Raw genomic sequence first — 26577 nt, forward strand, 5'->3', positions numbered from 1 at the left:
GGGTCATCCCTTTGGCCTTCATCTGGACAAGCTGCTGCCGGAGGCTTACAGTCACTTTAGAAACTGGAAGTTAGGCTGACAGTTAAATAGGGGTTGACAGATAATCAAGGGAATTAGCACCGGGTGCCAGTTTAACACCAATAACTGGGAGGTATCTGAAAGTGATCTCTAATTTCGATCAGTGTGTTTTCTGTTACATAATGTTTTTTGTTGAAATGCCTTGTGGAAAAAGTGTTCTAGTAGCATGGTATAGACACGACAAAACCTCCTTCAACTGTTGAGCAGTGAAGATGACATTATTTCAGAAAAAAACTGTTGTTTTTAAATCGTTCTCAAATTTTGATCACCAGTGTATCTATGATCATGTTTTTGCTTCTTCTGGTTAGTTCTGTTGTTAGTTGTCAGGTAAGTGTGTATTACAAGTTTCACTAAAAACTGCTATGTTGTGCTCTCAGCTGCCACAGTGCTGTGGCAACGTCAATTCTTCTGACCTAGATTGGTCAAAAACCACTGTTCTTTGGTTTAGTGATTATATTGCAACTGATCGCCCACAGTAGGGGATGCATCGATGAGTTGATTTGTCTCTTCTGTAGTCCATCCGAGAACACTTGGATTAATTTCAAATGTCAGCTGTTAATTCACTTCCAGTGAAGACTGGTGTGTACCATTAGACAAACTTGATGAGTGGTTGATTCAGAACACAGCCACTTAATCAGGGATAAAAGGGTATGTACATTTACGCAATGTTATTCTGCTTTTCATATTTTATTCTCTCTAGATGTGTCACTTTTAGTCTACATTAAATGTAAAACTGACTTTATATTCACTCTACCTTGCACAGTGAGAGAAACCAATGTAATTACACAATGCTGTAGATGCACAATTCTTCTAACTGGAAACATATTTATTTTTCTACTGGATCTGTAAAGCAGAAAGAATGTAGAGCATTGGAAGCATTCACAACAGAACCTACAACATTACTACCCCTCCATAATTTGCATTCCTATTTCCACTACTGAACATAACTTAGGACATAACCAAGTTAGAAGCAGGCAAGCAAGCAAATAAAGGTCCTTATAAACCAGACAAGGCAGGTAAAAACTTAAATAGTAAGCAATGTGAACAAAACCACTTTTTCCTTTGTTTTATCAATTTCTAATTATATAACTTCTGTTTACTTATATGTATATGCAAAAAAAAAACAAAAAAAAAATAAAAACAAACATTTTAGGGCTAATAACTTCAACACTAACAAACATGTAGCAACAGCTAAAATTCTTCTGAATGTGTACAATGCCCCATTGGTCTTTTAAGTGTAGCTTAGCACAAAACATAACCAGACCACGTCATCAAACGTCACTTGCTCAAGCACAGTAAGTTATGCTCAAAATAAAGTGAAATTACAGTTGGCTAAATTTCTGCTTCACAAATGTAACAACAATAGCCCATTTCTGAATGCAACTACACAGAATGAAGAGATCAAAATTTATCATGGTCTGGCTTCTGATCTTCATCCACCCCCTCAACTTCAGTTCCAACAGAAACAATGATCAGAGGAATGGAGTTACAGAAGCTTAAACCAATGCCAACAACACTTCAATTAAAGGAGCACGTGAATGTAAAGGTCTAAGCCCCAACATATCTACAACTGAAACAATGCACACACAGATGTTCCTTTGTGTAATACCAAAGAGAGGTTATAATTACACTGATACATTTGTAGCTTAAAAATAAAAATTTGCCGGTACACAGGGAACAGGAATACAACATTCTAGTACATTTTTGTAAAGAGACTTTAAATTAATATTGAAGACGCTCAGAAACCGTCAAAATCTTTCTTGTCTTTTTTGCCTTCACCCTCAAAGCTGTCTGTCCCATCACTGTTGTCACGGCGACGTTTGCGACTGTTGCGGATGTTGAAGCGAGGGTTTATCTGTGGCAGAGGATCCATACCCAAAACCTTATGGATCTGACGGAAAGCCAGCAGTCTCAGAGCAAACTGTATAAAGACACATAGTAAATTACATTTAATAACAAAACAAAGACAGTCACATCTGACATGTGGTGAAAGCTTGCTGGAAAGAAGAAACAACAGATGTAAAAAGATACGGTACGGTAGTTTATATATAATTCAAGTTATTTTACTTGGGCACTTGAGGTAATATCCTCTCTTTGTTGTTCTCCCATAGGTGCAAGGGTATCAACAGACTTCTTTTCACAAGGATCTAACAATCCTGGGCCACCTGTTAAAGCAAATCAGACTTCATTAGATTATATTTGATCACATTTACAATGAATACATCAGACATCTATCCATCTACAATTAATCTGTGGAAAGTCTGAATTCACCAACAGTTTACAGTTGATATATAAAAATCACTAAAATGCATAATGTACACATTGGTTTACAGGCATGTGGTATCACACACGTTATGGTACACAGTATGTTGGTCTAAGGTCAAGTACTCAGTTTGACAAAAAAAAATCAATCCTTCTGGGAAATGGGAATGACTATTTTGGTGTTCAGGTGATGTTAGAACAGTGTTAGAAAGGTGGTAATACAACTATCTGACCATTATGGAGAATGCAGTCTGTGGTGCTGTTACACTGGATTGAATTAAACACTGAAGTGTTTCTGTTATTTAGCCACTAAATAAAATGGGTTGTCATGATAACAGAAACATGTGTCCGTATAACACAATTCAATAGCACCACAAACTACGATCTCCAAAATGAAAAAAGTTGAATTAACAACTCTCTCCATATCTTCATGAAGCTAAAAATTTTGTTCAGGACTGTTACATTAGAACACAATTGTTTTCAAGAGTGTACCTAATGAACTGGCAACTACAACGACTTGAGTTTAGTCAAAAGGATAAGGAAATATAACAATAACACTAATCAGTGCAAAAGAAAAATGAAAAAATATCCTACCAGGAAGTAAAATCCCCGAAGAAATACATTCAAAGACACGTCTCAGTGCATCACCTGGACTGAGTGGAGCAGAAGCACAACTGATTGCCTTCTCAACTAGTAGTTCCATGGCCTGACAAAGTAAACGGTGAAAATGACTTAGATGCCTGCAACCAACGTCATGTAATGTTTTTTATGTGGTGTAAAATGAAGTTACTAAAAACAATTATCATGCATAAGAAAACATCTTACCTGTCTAGTGCTGTGCTTTACAACTGTATTGCTAAACCCCCAGTACAATGCCTCTTCACTCAATAATTCTAAGTTTATATCCTTTTCTAATTTGTCTTTATACCACATATAATTTATAATGGCACACATGTGACAAATACACTATAATGGCAAAAGTATTCACTCACCTATCCGAATAACTGGACAACTTAAGTGCATTACTCCGACTAAAATTTTCTTCTTATCTGACCAAGACACCCAGATAATGTGATTGTTGATCGATCGAAATTGATGTTCACCGGCATGTATATGCCTTAATTGGAGTTAAACTAGACTATGATTGTGCACATGCTCCACAACCACTGAGCTGCTGTATGTATAAAAATATCCAAGAAGGCTGGTCGTAGAAGATGGAGGTAAACACCTGAGCAGCAACATGGCAGAAACAATACGTACAAGATTAAAAAAGTTGAATTATTATCCATCTTGTTGTCTGAAATGCCGGTTTGCCGCATGAATGACTCCAGTTATTTATTATATGACGTAATAGGTCAACCGGAAAAGGGGCCGTAATAACCTGCTGACAAGACACATATCACCACCTAGCATGGAGGAAGAGGACATGTTCTCGTTAGTTATTTGAGTCTCTCCGTTGCATGTAAACTGGGACAAGGCCCACATTCAGAAAGTCGAATTTTGAGCATAGTGATTTAAAATTCAGAAAAGTCTCAACTTCCGACACGACACCCTACGTCCATATTTGGAATATCCGCATGTGGGTGGAGTAAAGCTCATCCAATATGGAGACAGTGGGCTCCTCCCACTTCGGGCATCACTTTTGAGGTTCAGAATCCAATGGGTGATGTCACGATGGGTTTGTCCATAGTATATACAGTCAATGATGTAAAGTGGAAGTGATTGGGAACGACAGCAACTGAGTCACAAAGTGGCAGGCCACGTAAAATGACAAACCTCCAAACTTCATGGTTGAACAGCACTATCCAAGCCATACATCACCAAGTGCAATGCAAAGCATCTGATGTGGTGGTGTAAAGCACACTACCACTGGACTCTAGAGCAGTAGAGACACTTCTCCATTTGGCAATATGATGGGCTTGGTGGTTGTCAGGAGAACGGTACTTGTCTGCATTGTGGCAAGTGTGAAGTTTGGTGAAGGAGGATTATGGTGTGGGCTGGTTTTTCAGGAGCTGGGATTGGCCTCTTAGTTCCAATGAAAGGAACTCTGAATGCTTTAGCATAACAAGAGATTTTGGGAAGAGCTTGGGGGGTTTGGGGTTCCAATATGACCTCACAACAGTGCACATAGCAAGGTCTACAAAGACATGGATGAGCAAGTTTGTTGTGGAAGAAGTCCTGACCTCAACCCAGTAGAACACCTTTGGGATGAATTGGAGAGAAACTAGGAGCCAGTATCTGACCTTACAAATGTGCTTCTGGATAATATATATTAAACCCTAAGGATTAAGAATGGGATGTCACTTAATTTCATGTGTGTAAAGGCAGGTGAGCAAATACTTTTGGCAATATAGTGTAGTTTGTGTGTAGGTTTTAAATTAATCATTTAAAAATAAATATCACAAAATATCACAAAATTAAAAATCACAAAAGGGGAAAACATCTAAATTGCTGTGGTCCCACATATCATCTTTAAATACTGTTAAAGGGTAATATATTTGGATGGATAATATACTTACCCATCCAGGGAAGGGAGACCATGTAGGAACTCGCTGACAGAGATCTCGCAGGATTCGGATGATGATCACACAGGACTGAAGGCCATTGGCTCTAGCCTTTTGGTGCAATAAATTTAGGTTTATGGAATGACACAGTGACAGATGGACCAAACAAGTAAATGAGTTTGATCATAGAGGTCCAAATACTACTGTGCATAATGGAAGCTTGAGTATGGTTTTGTGTGTGTATAAGCCATCACAGTTTGCAATCAGCTGCCATTCCCAGTAGTCTTGTACCTCACAGTTAGTAAGAGAGTTCAAAGTTTGCAAGATGCACAAGAAATTAGTTCTTTTCTTGCCATCTTCTAAACCCTGACCCAAGATTTATCCATGTATCTCACAAACAGGTACTTAAAAGTACAAGTCCATCTGAGAGGAGAGTATAGGGACTGAAAGAGGCACGGAAATCTGCTTTACTTTGCCTGTGCTTTTGCTGAGGTAGCAGAATCACAGGAAACTACTCAGATATTCCCTTTTCTCTCAATCCCCATTCTACAAAAATATATAGAATAAAACAATACAAACGTTGAACATGAAAGCACTTCTTGATGGCACAACCTTGTGCAAGTTATTGTGCAGCCTTATGGAATCACATGTAACTATTATGCAGAACTTGGAAAATTGAACAGAGAATACAAGGACACCAGGTCTTTGCAAAAATTTTTTTCATATGAACGATTCAGATTAACTTGAATCATAATCAGTACATACAATGGCTATTAACCAGATCCTTGTTGTAACAGGTGGCATCCTTGAATATTTAGTTTTTTACTTCAAATAGTGTTTTTCTGTTGATTGTAAAATACAAATGTGTAAAATACAAATAAATGAATAAACAAATACATAATTCATCTCATAAGGCTACAATAAAAAAGTAAATGATGTTCCGAACCTGGAACCACTTAGCGTGGCGCAGAGCAGCCAGAGCGTCAAGGCATTTTTGCCTGTCCAAGACGTCCGCTGGGTCTTTCACCATACCCGAGGTTACATCTAAAAATGGATTTGAAGTGTCAAAATGGTGATGAGGAATGGGTGTTTGACCAGGTCAGCAAGGCTGGCAAAGAACAAACACATTGCCACACATACCAATGTCTCCTATCCTGACAACCAACAACTGGTTGCTTAGTTTGTAATTTCAAAAATCCTGGCAACTTTAAAAAACAAACTTGAGTAGAGTTAAGTAGTGATTAGATACAAATAAAATATACAAAGTGTTAACTTATAATATTGTTTACAGTGGTTATAAACTTACTGACTCAAATAGACCAACAGACTGATGTGTTTTGAAACCAAAAATACTTCAGTCAAGCTAAACTCGGGCAAATTTTTTGAAGCCAATACCATTTTATCAGGCAATTGTGCTAATCATTACCTTTATAAATAATGTAGAAATTTTGATTTGCAGTAGACCATAGCATCAAAGCTGGGACAGACAGGCGGTTCTATAACAACATTAGCGTGTTGAATGTGTTGAAAAATGGCTTATAGGAAATGACCTGATAAAAAGTGGCATGGCAACAGTAGGTGTGGCAATGTTTTTGGGATGTGAGATAACCTTGGTCAAAAATCCTTCCGAAGCAGTTGGCCCTATGGAACCTCTGATGAGAAAATGTACTAGATTTTTTAGTGTTTTCAAAGCAGTATAATTGTGGTTGCTGGTCTTTTTGCTGGTATGTATTAACTGTAAATATCGAAAAGGAGGAAGCAATGGTTGCAGAAAGAGAAAACAAAACATGGTAACTACCAGAGAAAAAAAAAGAGGTTAGGATATCACTGCATGCATACCTAACATCAGTAAGTTGGAATAAGGCCCCAGTAATAACTGTATACCAAAGGCTGTAGTCAGGTGCAACCAAAGATTCCTTTGCCTTCTTTCCTGAACTTTTAACAATACCCCCCTAAGAATAATTTAAAACAGACTTTAAAACAATACAGCTCATTGTTTATCGTCATCTTTGCACGGTCAATTAAGTGAAAATCTGAAATTTTCAAATGATTTATCATCATCTTTCCATTGTCTGTGAAGTCAAATGGACGCTTTATGCTGAATCAGTCTAAAATTATCTTCTACTGAGATCAATTTTGAGTCTGGTGTGCAAAAAGATGTCAATCAACTCAGGGGAGCACTTCAGAGAAGGGGACCTCAGCATGGTGAACTGTTTACCAGTACACAAAAGGAAGATTTGTTTCCTGTGGGAAAATTACATCCAATGTCCTATGATTTAAGCCAAATCTTCATTTAGGAAAGGACCTCCTGTTGTCAATTTGTTCATCTTCTGTAGGAATAGATTTTTTGTTTCATCTCAAAGGCAATTTGGAGAAAAATGCATGTCTGCCATTGATTGTAGTCAACATTTATATGGAAACAATCCCCTGGAACACAGGAAACAAAACAGAATCTCACTTGGGAATAACTAAACTTAACACAATGCAAACACTGACCATGCTTTGTTTAAAGAATAAAGACAGCATTTGAGAGGCAAGAGTTACAGAGCAAAAAAGAGCAAGAGCATTACTGCTGGCACATGCCACTTTCATCTTTTACAATTGTAATCAGACAGAGCATTGACTGAGCAAACAAACAGGTTGGGTGTTTGCCACAGAACAGTGGAGGCAGGTTATGTAACCAATAGTATCCGATATTTAAAGAAATGCAATCATTGTTTGCAGCTCATATTCTTTTCACAACAAACCCTAAAGGAACACAAAATGTATTAAATATGATGACCTTGTTCTTGCCCCGTCATTTCCAGACCAGTCATGCATGAAGACTTGCCAGAATTATCTTAAAGACCAACAAAACACTCTTTGTGGCGTGCCAGCAGGACATGCTCTTCAGGGTTTCAACCAAGATACTGAAACTGATTTCATAGACAGAAGAAAGACAAAAGGTATAATAGGAAAGGATGTGATTTGTTTTCCAACCTCCATCCCGGCCATTTTCGTCTCTGATGACAGGTGAAGTCAGTGTGATTGTCACTTGCATCTTTGGTTCGGTACAGGATGTCAGAATAATGGCTGCTTCCTGGACACATCCTTTGACCTCATATTTTTCTGGTGTTAAAATCTGAAAAAAAAAAAAAAAAAAAAAAGGTGTAGATGCACATGTACCATGATTAAGTCTATTTTACACGCAGCTAGATGACATTTCCCCCCATATATTTTGGTGTATATGGGTGCTCCGATCTGCATTTTTGTAGCCAATCATTGATTGCAGGTAGCGCCATCAGCCAATGTTAATTACCGGGTCTGACTGAAGCAGCTTAAAATAAAAAATAAATAAAAAGATTTTGCAGTCTGCTTTTCCAGTCCAGCAGACTGCATATCTGGCACTTGAGTCCATTCTGGACATTTGTTGTGAAATTATCTCACAATTCTTGCATCATCTTATCAGTTTTTCTGATTGGTCATTAAAGCGCTTGCCAGTTAAACGATATAGGTGCATTATGATAATTGATTGGAGCACCCTTAATGCAGTATATATATCATGTGTAGCACATGCCATGTAAATTTTATGCAATCAGATAATGCATGTCACATAAGATAGACACTTAATGCTGAGGGCACTAGTGTTGATTCAAAATTAGTGGTCAAAATGTGTTCAGGACAAAGATTTTAATAAACTTATGAAATAGGGGAAAAACTTTTTTTGTGATTTTTTTTCCCATGGCAAGACACAGAAACTTGAAACTCCAAAGCTTCTATATAAAATTATCAAGGTGTTGAGACTTCAGTTGCCACTGAAGAAGAGAACTGTGGGGTGATATTTGTAAAGACAGTACTGTTAGCTGTTTGGGAAGGTGTTCCAAAATGCTGGTGAGGAGGCCTTTTGTGGGTTTGTCAGAGCAGAGCAGCACCAGGTTCACATTCTTGTCCCCGCGAAGAAGTAAGCCTTTGGCCAGAACTCCAACCCTCATCACTCCTTTCAGGGCTCTAGACGGTTACACAAGGATGATAAAGAAGAGCAAATAAACAGTAAAAAGTACTGTAAAAAGTAAACAGCTAATGAGAGATGAATGGCAAAAAACAGACAGGGTTGACAATTTTTCGTTATGTAACCAGCAATAACCACTGGCAAGAATAGTTTGAACCAATTTTTACAGCTACTACAGGACAATACCATATTGTAAATTAAGTCATATTTATTGTTTTAAGCAAAGGGGTTGTTTCATCATTAGACAGGTCCCTTGATGCATATTCACAGTGTATTCTGTAACACGTATATTTGTTTAATCATAGTGTAATTTGTATTCCTATTATGTTCAGTACCCAGATATTTGATGTTATTTTGGATTATTTGGACTATTATGATACATTGGCACAGAACCACTGATTCACCTGTCCAGTTTGTTGCAGCCATAATATGTGCGTATTGTGGGAAAAAAATATTTTGATAAACGATTAACATCCTAGTCCAGATATCACACCTATCTTTAGATGGGTCTTTTTTCTCTTGATCCTCTTCGGTGGTCTTGTCCTGGTCTGTAATTATGTCAGAGACCAGTTTGAGGGCACGTTCTGTGATTGACACAATTTTCTGTATGGACTGAAGCTCATCCTCAGAGGGGTAGATGGCTGCATGTTTGGTCATTACATAGCGGTCGTCTGAAGAATCAGGCCGACGTGGAGGCTGAAAGACAAAATTTGATTATAGGTTCAGGTTTACACCTCAAACAAGACTCAAAAGACACAGAGTTGAAGTGAAATGCATTAAAGCTAAATGTTAAAAAAAGAAAAAACAACTGTAATGCAGATATTTATTGCATTATATGAATTAGAATTTCATTCATACTGTCATACGTATAGTGTCAGCCGATATACTGAATCAAACTGTAACCAACAGTCAAAGCCCTACCACATGACCCTGAGGCTGCAGGCCAGGCATGCCAGGTCGGACTCCAAGTAGACCAGGAGGACCAGGAGGACCTTGTGGATACCCTCCATCAGGCACACGACGTCTATCCTCCCAGTGATGCTGCTCCTCCTCAACCCGTCTCCAGTACATGTCTTCTTCGTATCTCCTGAAAATGTAAACCACAGCTAAAATTGTCAGTGTGCATCCTACTCACCTCGGGTATAGACAACTCACTGCATTTGTGCTCTTGTTAACCCTTATGTCATGTATGCTCTATCCAGGTGCATCTATACATTTATCTGCTTGCTCCATGTGTGCCTTGTCTCCCCCCTTCTCCTCTTTATTAGGGCCAATCAACCTCAATCTCACTTTGTGATGGCACTTTGTGTTGGTCCTATATAAATATAACTGTATTTCAGTCTCAAATATCAAGCATAGCTTTATTAAAATAACACGTACTGCACCAACTTTGGGGAGCCACAGCATCTTGTATAAACAACCAGCTGTTTTCTGTAATGGAACCTACCGCTTTTTCAGAACAACAAATAACACTGTTTGTTATGTGTGCATTGCTACCTAGCATAGTAGTTTTTTTTTGATAAGCTGAGGAGTCTCTCTCTTACATACTGAAATCCCACACAACAAGGTTTAGATTATTTATTAAACTGGGTCTGACAATGTTATTTTGAAGAGGAATGCTGTAGCAGTGAAAATAAAATCTCACTATACACTTCACCACTGGCCACAATGAACACAAATGGAGTTTTGTCACAAAGCTTCACAATTCATTGGAGAATCAGACATGGACTCCAACTCTATCCATTTTGACATTTTGCAACAACTTGCAGGAGCAATTCAACAAAATTAGGTTGGGAACCACTGCTATAGAACACATCTGGAGCGTGTTCTTTTAATAAATAATGAGGTTACTGACCTAAGTTAATCAAATGTATTTCATTTCATTTTTCTTTTTCTTCATCGTTGTGTATCTCCGCTTCTCTTTTGCTCTCTGTTTTACGATGGACAGAGCTTCACACCGATGTACACACAAAAAAACCAGGTGAACACACACTTAGAGCCAGAAGGCCAGAATGAAGGGAGACTAGGGTGGCTAACGTGGTGATTACTATACAGTGTATAGTACGTTAGTGTTTATGTGTTAACGACTGGTTTTTCGCTTTAGTGGTGTTGTCATTTATTAAAAAAAAGGGTTGAATAAGGTCAGCTGGACTTGTAGAATTTCTTGAAGACGTTCCGCCACTCATCCGAGTAGCTTCTTCAGTTCTGATAAACTAGTGGGAAATTGAGGTTTAAATAGGAATAAACTCTGTGGGTAACACCCACCCGAAAACTTGCTTGACCAGAAACTGGGGTCACTAATTACTCAACTCAATTCAAACTCAAGTCCAGCTGACCTTATTCAACGCTTTTTTGGATTACCATGACCTGGATGACTTAGAACCTTCACAGACATGTTGTCATTTATATTTTTAATTTTCTGTTTGCTGCGTGTGCTGTCGTGGATCAGTATGCTAACCGATTAGCCTCTCTCTGACAAAATTAGCAGCATTATTAGTCTTTGTATTGACATGTGTTGCCATATTGTAGTATTTTGTGCTCTAATGCTTGTGGCTTGAGCTTTTATCGGTTAACTGTATGGACTGATGGAGCTTCAGAAGCTGCTCTGCTCTACTGATACAATGAACATAAAAAAAACTTGATTGACGTATCTGCCTGATCCCAGTTCAGCGATTGCATTTGGGATTTGTAGTATCAATGGTGTGCACAAAATAAGCACACCGCTAGATGGCAGGCCTGGCCTCACAGTGCATCCACCGGGTCTTCTCCATCAGCGCAAAAGAACCCCGGGCCAGTAGGTGGCGATAGAGCATAGTATGGCAATAATGCCCCATAATGCTGATGGCAAGCCGCTGTTAAACAACCAAAGACGATCGAGGAAGAGAGGTCAAGCCACAGCAAAAAAACACAGCAAAAAGAAAACTCAATAACCAACAGGTAAAGCCGGAAAGATATTATCTTTGATTGGTTTGCATCATTGAATGGTAAATTTTATTTATGAAAGTATGTGGGGTTTTTTTGTTTGCTTTTTCAAACCCTTTGTTGTTGAAGAACGGAATCTTCATACATGCATTTGAGCATGAAATATTGAGATACTATGATGTATGTTGGTCGGGGAAAAAAAACACCCATATGCACAAATTTTGGTCTTATTTAATATAGGATTTTTGTTATATAACTGGTTAGAAAGTTTGCGGCCCCATGTGGTCCCCTGGTAGAGCTGACAAAAAAATGCTGACAAAAAAATGTGTCTTAAACATTATAAACGCAATCTCAAATTGCATAATAAATCGAAACAAGTCAACCAAACTACCTGACAGAGAATGCCTGGGATTCTGTGACTGAAGACTACTCTGTCCCAATCCAAACGAGCAACATTAAACATCTAGGTATCAATACTTGTAGCAGGCTGTGAAAGTTTTCAACCTCATCTACTCTCTATAAAAATAATAGCAAAACACTTCAGATGCTGAAACAACCTTCCAGTCCTTATCCAAACTGCAACAGTTAAAATGAAATAAAATAAAAATCAATATCAATAAATAAATCAAAGATTAATAACACAACACCCATCTAGATTAAATGAAGCAATAATGACAATGACTAACTCTTTATATCTTAATATATTATTGTTCTTTCTCTGTTAACCATTTTTACCTGCAAGAAAACACATGCAGTCAACACTGGTTTGCATTAAAAGCAACGATATTGCTGCTAGTAGTATTGTAACGAAATAAACTATTTTTTTTGAAAAATCAAGTGGGAACTTAACTGTTATGACAAAGGCTTCAGGGCACTCAATAAGTCTATCAGGGAGAATACCTGCAATGCGCATGTTGGCTTTCTATTCATAATGCAGCAATGGTTGTAAACTAAACATATCCAAGTAGTTTGGAAGTTTTGAATCCCATGTTTCAACATCACTGAAAGACGCGATAAAATAACACCTGTTATTGTTATTAGAGTGCTAATCATACTGCTTCTGAGACAGCATTTGGCAACAGCCCATAGTGGTGTAGATACTTGATTTCTTTCAGCGAACACCATATCCTTACCTCATTTCCATTCTCCAGCGTTCCTCCTCTTCTCTTCGTCTCCAATAATCCTCTTTCTGCATCTGCTTTCGCATCTTCTCTTCCTGAATTTTTCTGGCACGAATGCTGGGTTTAACTTCTACCTGCAGATCTGGATTTACCTTTTTCTACAAAACAATACATGTAAAGATTTCAAGGGTATAATACACAATAAAGAAAACACAGAATGGAAGCTGTATGTCAGCCATAAATGTAAAATTCAGTCCCATTTTCAGCTCCTCTAGTGTCAGAATGGTAAATATGAAATACCGGCTTTATGTCAACACTTAACCACAGAGTGTGAAATTGCGGTCCATCAGCAAAATGCAGCTCGCATACCCCAGATAAAGCAGGATAGTTTATTTACATTCTAATGATAACTCATGTTGTTCAAATGTGTGATATGGGATGCTTTATATACTTGATAAATATATCAATGTGTATTAAAGTTCATGCAGACGGTGCAATATATGTCAGTTGCAAACCTTGTACTGTAGGCGATGCCTCCGACCTTTAAGATGCATTTCCTTTGCATTTGGGTCGTTGAAACTGCATTCACACAACTTGCAATGGAAGCGGATGACTTTGCCTTCATCATTTCGGACCTTTGAAAGTGGTACACGTTTGTCTCAAGTTTTACTGCATTTCTGCTCTGTAAGCACAGCGTATGAGTCAAAACTTACTTCTTCAACATAGTCATGACCAACAGGCTGAACATCACTCTGCAATGCAGCCAGGGCTGATGTAGACAGAGAATCTAAAACTTCGGTCTTGGAGTCCTGAGAACCTGTAGAGGACGCTGCCGGTTTAGAAGCTTCAACTTTGGTCTCTCCTCTGGTCTCTTCCATCTTAGATGTAGTCTGTAACTTATTTCCCCCTGCATTTGAGAAGTTAGACAATGTCACCAATTATAATGTGAAAGTCTAAAGAATTGTAAATAAAAAAATGATAAAAAAGAATACAACAATTCCCACTGTGGGTTAAATAAAGGATGCTCTTACAATACCTATAAGAAGGATTTATTCCTTTATTCCTTCCTTCTTAAAAATAAGAAAGATAAATAAATAAGAAATAAGAAAAATTGAGCTTTTTGCCATCAGACTAGATGCTGTTTGGTGACCACCAAACACTGCACACACACTGCTTTGCAATGAAGAATAGAGGAAAAATTGCAGTGTCCAGCCTGATTGCGCCATACCCACACAGACTTGCTCTAATTGCAGCCAGAGGTGCATCTACAAAATACTGACCTGAAGGGGCTGAACTTAATGCAATAAGTGATTATGCAATCATTTATATCATCTCATCTTACACAACCACTTTAATCAGGCGAGGATCATCAATTAACCTAACAAGCATGTCTTTGGAGGGTGAGAGGTAAACCCAAGTACCCTGAAACTCACGCTGACACAGGGAGAACATGCAAAGTCCATACAGTTGACTATTTTATTTTTCTAATATTGACCATGACTACAAAAAGGTGAAACAGCCAATCCAACAGTATCTTATCTTAATGGTTTGTTCTCTCAATAAAGTTTCTTTCACCATCTGTTGGTTATCAATAGACAACCATTATTACTATACTTCTGCAAAACTACTTGTTAAAATTTTTTATAATCTTTCGAAAAGAACCAAGTGAGGGCCACTGTAAATGTGCTTACTAACCAACAAAATTGATTTTGGGTGTGTTGACTTTCTTTCCAACGGAGGCAGCGTTGACAGCAGATAGGCTGTTGGCTAATGGGTTCTTGACACCTGCAACACCACTGCCAACTACGTTGATAGTTTTCAGGTAGGGGGTGCTGGAGCTTGTGCCAAGTGAGGAGGGCGCAGTTACGCACAGAGAGCTGGTGGTGCTGGAACTGCTCAGGGCTGCCGTGGTGGTCTTGTTTGGGGCAGCTGTGGTAGAGGATGACGTCTGGCTGACCATGCTGGGCTCAGTAGAAGGAATGGGCTTACCAAGTTTGGTATGAAGCTTCACAACCTGGAAAACAGAATTCAGTGTGCAGAGATTTTTGCAGGTCTGAAAGAAGCTTTGGTATCAAATAACTGCAATTTTTGCTACACTGACGATGATGAAGAAAAAGACAAAACGCGACTTCAACAGGAGCGATTACAATGAGGACTTTCGCATTTCTTCCTCTTACATCTAACGTGATATCTCACCTTTTGGTGTTTGGCTCCACGGATATGGGCAGCATAGGCATCGGCACCAGTGCATGAAACGTCACACAGTTCACAGCGGAGCTGGTTCTGAGCATTGCGGGCCAATACACCTCCACCACTATTGCTGCTGTTGCTGCTCTGGGAAACCTTCAACGCTGCTTCCTTCTTCTTGTGCTTTTGGCCTTCCAGATGTTCCTTGTAAGTCTTCAATGTTCGGAGGGAGGAAGTAATTAATAATCACAATGGTTGACAAGTATATGTCAACTAAAGATTGTGTGTACATTTCATGCTATGAAATTACAGCTACGAAAAAGTCTGTAATTTCTGACCATTTGGGTCTCTTCTACTCTCTCTATTTTTAAGATCAGTCCTTAACCATCCCTTGCTGCTGTAGGCCTAGGCTGCTGTGGGACGATGCACTGAGGACGTGTCCTCTACTTTCTCTTCTCTGGCACCAAGCTCCTGTCCTCTAATCTCTTATAATTTGTTTTCCATTACTAACCACTGTCTCACTTTTTCCCTTCCCCTCCATCTTCTTGTGAGGGTATCTGGCCTGGAGTGCTGAATATCTGACCTGTGGAGTTCTAAACTTTATCTATTGTTATGGTCTCATCAACCGGCGCCAGTCTTCATGGCCTGGAGTTGTCCACTCCTACCTGGATGAACAGTTCTTCACCTGCCCATGATCTGTCTCAAGCTACCACATAAGATCATCGGCTTTATCTTGTATTATTAGAGTCTATGTGTTTCCTTCCGCTTGATGTATGTATCTATGACAGAAGTTTGTTTATCTTGTTTCTCCTGCTCTTCTTTTCTCTCTATCTTCTCTGTTATCTCCCTCCATATGAGCTGGGTTCTGCTCAAGGTTTCTTCCTGTTAAAAGGGTTTTTTTCCTCACCACTGATGCCTTCAGGCTTACTCTGGTGTTTTCAGGCCAGTTTTTGTAAAGAGTCTTGACACAATTTCTATTGTTATTGACGCCACATGAATAAAATAAATTGCCAATTGAATTAAATTGAATTTGGAAAAGGGCAACACCCTTACTTCAGTGATACAGATTTAAACCTTTTACACAGCATCTCAACATTTTTGAAAACAATTATACCAATTCCATGTATCTGTGCTTATCTTTTATTTAAATTACGAAAAGGAATATAAAATGCCAAAATCGCATCAATCAAATGGAATGGAAATAGGCACCATAGCGAAGAGGATCAAATTAGATTAAAAAAAAGTTTATGTGCATGCACTCAATACTTGATTACAAAATTCCTTGTGCTAGTAAACTCACCTGGGGGCCAGCACAGCTGATCTTACAGACATCACAATAGTGGATCTGAGGGGGTTTGGGCGGTTGCTTGGGTCGGAGCTGCTTACTCTGAAAGGGGGGTTTCTTTGTGAAAGTATTTCCTGTCCAAGCTGCCGTTGCTGCTACAGCTGCCACTGCTTGCTTCTGCTGCTGCTGCTGGTAGTAACTTGAGGCTGCTGAGTAAACTGCTGCTTCATAGCCAGAGTATGACGTTCCTGTAAAATATAAAGCAGGTGTCTACTTAAAACCTGCTCACTATTGTCATTTATAGCCTTTTCTGGTAACTTTTGGTTAACTTGCTAACATTCTAACGTTCTTCTGGTATTATGGAAATAACGTTTAGCATTTTATAGCGGGCACTCAATGTAAAGTTCTGCTTAGGCTTTTCTGAAACAGTTTATAGCCTCAACTAACACATATTGAGGGTCTTGGCGCTGTGTAGAACACTTTCAGTCCGATTCCAAATACTATACAGTGGGGGAAATAAGTATTTGATCCCCTGCTGAATTTGTAAGTTTGCCCACTTCCATAGAAATGATCAGACTCTGGTTTTTATGGTTGTTTACTGGTTATGGGTATAGACAGAATATCAGTCGAAAATGCATAAAAAACACACAATCTAAAAGTTATAAATTGTTATGTATTTTATTAAGGGAAATAAGTATTTGATCCCCAACAATTCACTTAGAATTCAGGCTCCTACAGATTGGCTGGTGCGCATGTGGCACACAGCTGTGCTCAGTCAACTAATTACCAATACTCCTGATCTTAACTCGTCATGTATATAAAGCACACCTGCTCTAAGAATCAGTTTCTTACATTCCAACTTCTACAGCACCATGGGCAAGACCAAAGAGCTGTCAAAAGATGTCAGGGACAAGATTGTAGACCTGCACAAGGCTGGTATAGGTTACAAAACCATCAGCAAAAGGCTTGGTGAGAAGGTGACAACTATTGGTGCCATTATTCGCAAGTGGAAGACCCATAAAAGGACCATCAACTGTCCTCGGTCTGGAGCTCCCGCAAAATCTCGCCTCATGGAGTGAGGATGATGATGAGAAAGGTGAGGGAGCAGCCTAAAACAACACGGCAGGAGCTTGTTAATGATCTGGAAGCAGTTGGGACCTCCGTCACCAAGAAAACAGTTGGCAACACACTGCGCCGTTATGGATTGAACTCTTGCAGTGCCCGCAAGGTCCCCCTGCTCAAGAAGGCACATGTACAGGCCCGCCTTAAGTTTGCCAGTGAACATCTAAATGACTCAGAGAAGGCTTGGGAGAAAGTGCTGTGGTCTGACGAAACCAAAGTTGAGCTATTTGGCATTAACTCGACCCGCCGTGTTTGGAGGATGAAAAAACGTGAGTATGACCCAAAGAACACCATACCCACGGTTAAGAATGGAGGTGGAAACATCATGTTTTGGGGCTGTTTTTCAGCAAAGGGTACAGGGTACACAGGGTACATACTGCCAGGACAACAAAGGAGTGGCTCAAGAAGAAGCATATTAAGGTCATGGAGTGGCCTAGTCAGTCTCCAGACCTTAACCCGATCGAAAACCTGTGGAGGGAGCTGAAGCTCCGCGTTTCCAAGAGGCAGCCAAGAAACTTGAAGGATTTAGAGACTGTCTGTAAAGATGAATGGGCCAAAATCCCTCCTGCGCTGTGTGCAAACCTGGTGACCAACTACAAGAAACGTCTCATCGCTGTGCTTGCCAACAAAGGTTTCTCTACAAAGTACTGACTTGTGTTGTGCTTGGGGATCAAATACTTATTTCCCTTAATAAAATACATAACAATTTATAACTTTTAGATTGTGTGTTTTTTTATGCATTTTCGACTGATATTCTGTCTATACCCATAACCAGTAAACAACCATAAAAACCAGAGTCTGATCATTTCTATGGAAGTGGGCAAACTTACAAATTCAGCAGGGGATCAAATACTTATTTGCCCCACTGTATATATAAATAAGATGTCATTGTCTTATGTATGTTCCTATATGGTCAGTAGTGTTGGATAAAACTTCCCAAGACAACTGTGTCCAAGAGTTGTTCAATATCGACTTCAATAAAGACTTCAGTCTATGGCGGTGACAAAAAATCAACATACAAAAATCTGTTTTCTATTTTTTCTATGAAAAAATGTTGTGTCAAATTTCACGTGGTAAGCAATTTGTTGTCAGAGCATTATCTTACCAGAGTAGGTGACAGCATTTGTACTGTATGTTGGGCTTTGGGAGTAAGAAGGGACTACTGAAGCTGCAGCTGCCACAGGCTGGACAGTGGATGTCACAGGGTAGATAGAAAAAGTGGATGAGGCTGGACTGGGAGCTGCTGGCTTTATCACAGTCACCTGTCGAGTCTGTTGGCTTTGGGTGTATGATGTTACCCCCTGGCTATATCCTGGTTTGGGGGCTAGATAGACATAAAATATGGCATAAATACTTAAGGAAGAACAAACAATCAAATCAGATAAGACAGACAATGAGTTTTTTTCTGTTCTGACTTGCATGCATTCAAAATGTGTTCCATGTTGATGACCCCTTAACCCTTTATAGGGCACTCATTAGCCAGGCTTAGATGGAGACTTTTTTCTCTATCTGATTGAAAACATTCTGATTGAAGGTGTCAGGTCAACTGTTTACATGTGAGGTGATCTGTTCTAATCTGATGTTTACATGTACCTCTACTTTTAATCGGAACAGCTGTTTTACACACATGTGACATTTGTTCCAAATTTCTATTTCTTCTGACCTCTAAGAGTGCGATAATGTCTAGTTGTTATTAAAAACAAACTCGCCGCAAACCAGTTGAGGAAATTTCACTCGAACATCACCACGCATTTACGTCAAGACATAGCATGCACAGACAGAACAGAGCCAGAGTTTGTTCTGATTAACCGTTTATATGACTTTCAATCGGTTTGGGAAAAGGAATATTCTGCACCTGTGAAACCAATAAAATTTTATTCGGTTTGGTACTGGGATGTTATTTAAAATGTCACCAAATATGGCTCTTGTCCCATGAAAGGCAAAGCTGTACAATAAAGCGAGCCTGTGTGGTCCATCAGGTCAGTCAATACCAGTTTCTCAAAGACTCATCTCAGATTCATCTTCAGTTCCCATGAAAATAACATGAACGCATAGCTAATTACTACATTGCAGCTTAAAAGTACTGCGACTCTCATAATTAGCATGGCAGAGTGGCAAGGGAAAAGCCATTGCTCTCCAGACAGAACATGTACCTGTCTGAAATTTGTGAAATTTCTCATGTGGACATGCCAGAAGGCTATTGGGGAAATTTTTTGTGGACAGAGGAGTCCATCATGTTATGTTCAGGGACAACTCAGCACTACGGCGTCAAGAACCTCATGAAACAAGAAACATGAAGATGTTAATGTCATTATTTGGCCCCTTTTTGCTGGATCTGGGCTGGGTTGCTTGCTCACTGATGGACCTCTGATTTCAGGGTTAATATTAAGACGAGACACTACAGGTGAATAGGGTAAATTTCCAGAACAAAAATCTGAATAATGGATTAAGTTTCAAAATCCTTGTTTCATTTTCAGGTATTTACAGAGGGGAATTTTAGATATCTCTTTATATCACCCCATAAATCACAAAATACTGTAAACATTAAAAAAAAAAAAAAAAAAAAAACATGACATGACATGAATTAGAAATGTTATATAAATCAGGCTCTGAATGATATATGAAAAATTCACTCTGTAAATACCTGCAGAATGTAGTTAGGGAACAAATCTGTAAGGTTTGGTATGGGTAAGTCTGACTTCCCCTCTCCTCTTCTTCATGCTTCGTTTCCTTAACTTTTCTTGCTAATTTGAGCTGTAATTTTCTTCTTAGAGGAGACTTCATTCTTGGTTTTTCAATAAATTTTAAATGTCCCTTGCAGATAAACACAAACCGGCAGAACAGCTTCAGAACGGCCTTTCTACTTTCACGACTGGTTGCCAATACAAAGGATGTGACCATATTTGGACCCGACGGACTTCTGCAGAAGATTAAGACCTTCACAATGGTACCTCATATGTCGGGGTAGAGCATTTGGACAATTTAGTTTGATAGAAGACATGTTAATGAAGCAAAATAGCAAAAAATCTCAAAATTGATCAAAAATGGTGTGTTTTCCCGTGTCTCGCTTTAAAGAACAATCTTAAATCTGTTAAAAAAAAAATTATTCTTTTTTTTTACAGCTAACTATGGCACAAAGACTCCCGCCTGTAGTGAGAAACTTGACAACTGTCTGACATGAGTGGAAGTAATCATGCAAGACAAAGATTACTTCCACTCATGTCAGACAGTTGAACAGACAACAAATGTAGTGACATCATGCAAGACAAAGATGTCACTACATTTGTTGTCTGAACGTGGGAAATATGAATAAATTAAACATGATTTAAGTGTATATTCAGCATACCTGTTTGGTAGTAAGAATCTGCCACGCTGGGTTGTGGCTGTGCAGCAGCAACAGCTGCTGTAGCAGTGGGTTGTTGGTAATATTGCTTACTGTCATAAGCTACAGCTTGAGCTGTGGACCGGACATAGGTGTAAGAGTCCTGCAAAAGAAAGCAGCAAAACAGAGTTTCAAGGCTGGTGGCTCATTCCCTGGCTCCTGTGTCTGAATTGGTAAGCAAATGCAAGCTGAAACCAAAATCAAACTTCCAAAATCCTTTCAAAATTATTGTTCAGTATTCACTGACTATAGTTCACTGTAGTTGCCATCATTGTAAAATTAGAAATCAAATGATGAAATTACAATGAAAAGTGATAAAATCAAGTTGTTTGTAATCTGTGTAGGAGCCTTGGACAACAAAACCTTGTCGTATACCTGGTAGTTCTGTGATGTGACAGGTGGTGGTGGAGGAGGGACTTCAGGCTGCCGCTGAGGATAACCATAATCAGTAGTAGCGTGGGTTGGCTGGTATCCCCCATAAGCTGCAGCAGTAGCAGCAGCTACAGCTACAGGTGCAGGCCTTGCTACAGCAACTGTAGCTGCAGTGGGTGCATAGGCTGCTGCCACAGTGTGTGCCGCCACAGGTGCTTGATGAACAGTGTAACTTGCCACTGTAGTGGGATGTGTGTATGCTACCCCTGCAGCTGGCTGCTGGCTGGTAATAATAAGCAAAAGAAAACCAAAAGAGAAAGAGAGTGAGAGAGTAAATTACACCTGTAGTGTATGGTTTATATTAAGAGATTGTATGCGTTTCCTTCAGCCTGATATATGTATCTATGACAGAAGTTTGTTTATCTGTTCCTCCTGTTCTGCATTTTTCTCCATCTTCTCTGTTTCTACCTGGCTGGTCTTCAGCAGATGGGTTCCTCCGTCTGAGCTGGGTTCTGCTCAAGGTTTCTTCCTGTTAAAAGGGAGTTTTTCCTTGCCACTGTCGCCCTCAGGCTTGCTCTGGAGGTTTCAGGCCAGTTTTTATAAAGTGTCTTGAAACAATTTCTATTGTTATTGGCGCTATTTAAATAAAACTGAATTGAACTCATAAGCACCATGGAGATTTAAAATTATTTTAAGAGGGATGGTCAAAAAAAAGACAATGTGAATTAGCTTAACTTTATAAGAGCTTAAAGCACAGTTAAAATGGTAATTCAACTGTTTACTATGATTAGATTTAATTGCTAATACTTTTTTTTAGCCTTTCATAAATGTGTTCATTGAATGCCACATCTTAGCATCTTAGCTAGAGTAGTTTTGCTACAATCAACAACTCAGAAAATAGACTACAGATTTTTTTTTTTTTTAAATCATCTATAGATTAGTTGAATAACTTAGAATTAACAAATGAATCGATATAAAAAAAAATTGTTTGCTGCAGCTTTAACACACACACTTATTGTATGACTTTGTTAGGAAAGGCATTTATGTAATGCAATCCCTATCCCCTTACCCTACCCATCTCAATTGAGTGCTTAAACCCTAATCCTAACCATAACCTGTAAACTGTGATCTTCGTAAAACTTAGTCTTAACCCTCAAACAGCCTTGTAATGAAGCGAGGACCAGTCAAAATGTCCACAAAAAGATAGCTGTACAAGTGCACACACACACACACACACACACACACACACACACGGATCAGGTATAACATTATAACCACTGACGGTTGAAGTGAATAGCACTGATTATCCCTTCATCACGGCACCTGTTCGTGGGTGGGATATAATAGACAGTAAGTGAATCCTTACTGGAAAAATTAGCAAGCATAAAGATTTGACAAGAGCCAAATTGTGATGGCTAGACATCCTGGTCAGAGCATCTACAAAACAGAAACTCTTCTGGGGTGTTACCAGTCTGCAGTAAGCAATCTATCAAAAGTGTCCTAAGGAAGGGCACTTACCAGAACTACAGATTGCATGCATGCATGCATAAGTGAGGCACGCACACCTTTAGTCTTCGTTCATCTATGCCAGTACACGGGCAGAACAACTAAATACTCTTCCACCAGATGGCAGAAGGTAGAATCTGTTTATCTACCTGTTGCCATTCAAACAACAGAATAAGTCATGATGCTTCCAGTAAGACAGCAGGGATAGCGAAGAAGAAAGAAGAAGTACTCAATCCGAGCAAAAAAGGTAAGCTCAAGACAAAACAATGAAATGAAGGTTATCTTTCCTTTGGATTTACTTTTACTGAGGAATCAAGAAAGCAGACTACTTTGCTTGGTGTAGTGGGATAAGCTGTCTAATACTACTTTCACATCGAAATCCTGGGTCAACCCGGCAATTTCAGACCCGGGGCGACTCGCCTTTGGTGCCCTTTCACATCGTCAAAAGTCCTGGGATCTTTGTGTGTGTCTTCTTTTTTAAACTCCTGCGAGTGTATCATCTTTGTGTTCAACTAAACAGAGTAGATGATCAATATTTCATTACATAGCCTATACTGTCAGTGACATTTTTCACTGCTTTTTACGCTTGCCCATTTCCCTTGCTTCTAACACATCAACTTTGAGGAAAACGGTTCATTTAATGCTTAATATATCCCAACCAATAACAGGTGATGTGATGAAGAGATAATCAGTGTGATACACACACACACACATATATATATATATGTATATACATATGTGTGTGTGTGTGGTACCAGAGGGATAAGCGCCCCCTCCCCCAACATGGAACAATGGAAGCAATTTAAATCCTTTAGTCTGTACAACTGCACAGCGGATGCACCCAGCTAACATCATTTATGCTGACATTATACAACATTCTCTTGTGCTTCATTACCTGTACTGGGCGGCAGCGCTATGGGTAAATCCAAAGTAGTTGCCGGTAGCCATTTTGGCATCTTCACCAAGCCGGCTGGGCACTGCGGAGGACAAGACAGAGAATAACGCTAAGCTAACCGTTAGCGGTCGGCTAAGATGAGCCGTCTAGTGACTGTACATTAACGTTACTATACCAACGTTGCTCTAACGCGCGTGAAGATACTCAAGTCTTTGTAGATTATATGAAATATTGTATATGTCTTTCACGAGACTCACCGTAGGTGAAGGAAACAACTGGACATATGGGAATCATTGGTTTTGTATATTTCACCGACGAGGGAGTACAACACCAGTCTATTTTTGTTACATGGCGTACCCGGAAATGCTGTCTTCGCGCATGCGCGAAATACGCATCTCTAAACAATATTCTTCTCCCCTGCCCAAAAAAAGGGGTGGGGGTTAAAAAAGAAAAACACGTCTGATATGCGATAATACGATAATAATTATGTCTAAATGATTTACATTGCATGCTTGATAAATCAGTATGGGTGTATGGAAATGCAAAACTGCCGCCAGCTCAGAAGAAGCTTTTGTACAGTGTTAATAGCGATGCTAGGAATGACCAGATAACTTGTGAATGAGGTAGGCCTACCGAGTTCTGAGGTATACAGGGTAGAAATAAATGGTGTGCTCTCTTTGAATATGGATGATATAGCAACATCGCTTAGTGAGGAGGAGGCTAGTTCGCTAGTTCCCTGGTATAATTATAAAAGAATAAAACAAGAACAATCCCAGATCCCAGAACAATCTGTGCCTTTAGCCTCCAGTAATGACTTTATGAACTTCTTTACTATTGCAATTGTAGGGAAGTACAGTGGCATTAAAATTGTCTACAAGACCTAAATTATATTTCTCTCTTTCTCTCAGCACATCATTCTCAGCTCACTTAACTTCTAAACCATCAATTTATCTTCTAGATCCTATCCCAACAAAATTGTTCAAGGAGGTTTTTCCATTATTTAACACCACCATATACCAAACCAGATGAATTTATCTTTATAGTCTTATCAGATTGCTGTTAAAAGATGGAGGTAAAGTAAATTACATGATCTTGCTTTTATATAGCACTTTTTTACCTATTGGTACTTAAAGCACTTTTACAGCCACAGACACATCTAACTATTCGCTCACACATGCACACACCAGTGTCATCTACTGGGAGCAACTGGGGGTTCAGTCTTGCTCAGACACTTTGGTATGTGGCACATTCTGGGGATGGAACCACTAACCATCTGGTGTCTGGACAACCCGCTCTACTGAGTCACAGCCGCCTGGCAACAGCCACCCAACCTTTACTTTAAAAAAATAAAAATAAAAAAAATAAAAAAACTATTTGACCCAGATGTTTTAGCCAACTATAGACTAATATCCAACTTTCCTTCTGTTTCTAAAAATCTGTAAAAATGTTACCGCTAATCAGTTGTGACCATTTAAACAAGAATGGTTTGTTTGAAGAGTTCAGCGAGGTTTTAGAGTACAGAAACAGCTCTGGTTGAAGTTACTTTAAACCAGTATTTCTCAATTCCAGTCCTCGGGACCCACTGCCCTGCATATTTTCGATGTTTCCCTCCTCCAACACACCTGATTCAAATGAGTGGCTCTTTATCAGGCCACTACAGATCTTAATGACGAGCTGATCATTTGAATCAGGTGTGGTGGAGGAGGGGAACATCGAAAACACGTAAGCCAGTGGGTCCCTAGGACCGGAATTGAGATACACTGCTTTAGACAATGGACATGTCTTTACTCGTCCTGTTAGATCTCAGTGCTGCATTTGACACTATCGATCACAGTATTTTACTACACACTTGAAAGATTCAAGTCAAGATTAAAGGAACTATTGGACACTCTGAAGGCTTATACAGCAGGTAAAATAAGTATTGAAAACATCACAATTTTTCATAGTAATTTCTAAAGGTGCTATTGACATGACATTTTCACCAGAGGCCTGTATCACGAAGCAGGATTACAGGTTTAGCGAGGTAACTTCAAGGTTAACCCTGGGTTTCCGGTATCACAAAACTGGATTCATTCCTATCAAGCTACATTACCATGGTAGCTTACTCTGAACAGCAAACTTGCTTCGGGTCAGGATAACTTTCAGGATTTATCTGAATGAATCCGATAAAAGTCTCCACCCACCGGCCAATCAGCTACTGGGAAAGTATCACGTGCCCTTTTATTGAAGACCCGATTGAGATTGGAGCCCAAATCGGGAGAAGAGCGTTACAGCGTGACACATCTTCCAGGAGATACTCACACAAAGAAGAGTATATTTTAGCCATTTATCCCCACTAAGCTCAAACACAGCTTAAAATCAGGATAATTTCATTCAGGTAAACAACGTGATATATTGATATGATGTAACTGGGGCATCAGCTTCCATCTTTATTGTAGCCCATATAACAATATAGAATTAAGATATCCAACTCCCAGATGAAATTATGTTTTTGTGCTTGGTTTTTTATCTGCTCCCACCTTCTTTTTACTCCAGAGGGGTTACATCTGGGGGAATGACACTTATTGTCATACACTCGATTCAATTAAAAAGGAGAGGGAAAAGCCCAACAGACAATAGCGGACCGGTTTAATGCGTAAGTAGCCCAAACATGTACAATTGATAAACTGTTCTCCACTGGAACTGTTCTAGTTACAGTTAAAGGATGTGGAGCTGATTAGTCCATTAAAGTGTTTTAGGTTTAATATGGCACATTGAAGTACATGTTCCTCATGTTATATAGGGTATAATTAAGTTCAAAGAAACTATCTACTTTTCTATTGAATCTATTTTCCCACATTGTGTTCTGTTTCATTCATCATTTTTCTTAAAGAACAAACTTAGGACTGGGCAGCAGCTGAAAATCATATACAAGAATGTTCTGCTGACAATGTATATCTGTATGATTTTAACG

The 26577-nt window shown here is 39.2% G+C and overlaps 1 protein-coding gene across 2 annotated transcripts; it reads right to left on the minus strand.

The window, feature by feature from the left end:
- Nucleotides 1-883: 883 nt before the first annotated feature.
- Nucleotides 884-24016, minus strand: zfr (zinc finger RNA binding protein). Of its 2 annotated transcripts, XM_047591462.1 has the most exons (20): nucleotides 23882-24016; nucleotides 23625-23706; nucleotides 21227-21506; nucleotides 20816-20954; nucleotides 18575-18793; nucleotides 16363-16595; nucleotides 15072-15275; nucleotides 14571-14889; nucleotides 13589-13782; nucleotides 13391-13510; nucleotides 12888-13033; nucleotides 9754-9919; nucleotides 9326-9528; nucleotides 8681-8831; nucleotides 7824-7965; nucleotides 5791-5888; nucleotides 4860-4955; nucleotides 2935-3046; nucleotides 2146-2243; nucleotides 884-1999 (listed from the first exon to the last, which is right to left on the minus strand). In XM_047591462.1, the coding sequence occupies exons 1-20, from the start codon at nucleotides 23916-23918 to the stop codon at nucleotides 1817-1819; spliced, it is 3222 nt and encodes a 1073-aa protein (XP_047447418.1). In that variant the 5' UTR covers nucleotides 23919-24016; the 3' UTR covers nucleotides 884-1816. The 2 variants fall into 2 exon arrangements, 1 of the variants encoding a protein (XP_047447418.1); XR_007113234.1 differs by lacking the exons at nucleotides 884-1999; nucleotides 2146-2243; nucleotides 5791-5888 and having other exon boundaries at nucleotides 2990-3046.
- Nucleotides 24017-26577: the final 2561 nt, after the last annotated feature.

Source organism: Mugil cephalus, chromosome 8 (genome assembly GCF_022458985.1).
Source record: "Mugil cephalus isolate CIBA_MC_2020 chromosome 8, CIBA_Mcephalus_1.1, whole genome shotgun sequence".
NCBI lineage: Eukaryota > Metazoa > Chordata > Actinopteri > Mugiliformes > Mugilidae > Mugil > Mugil cephalus.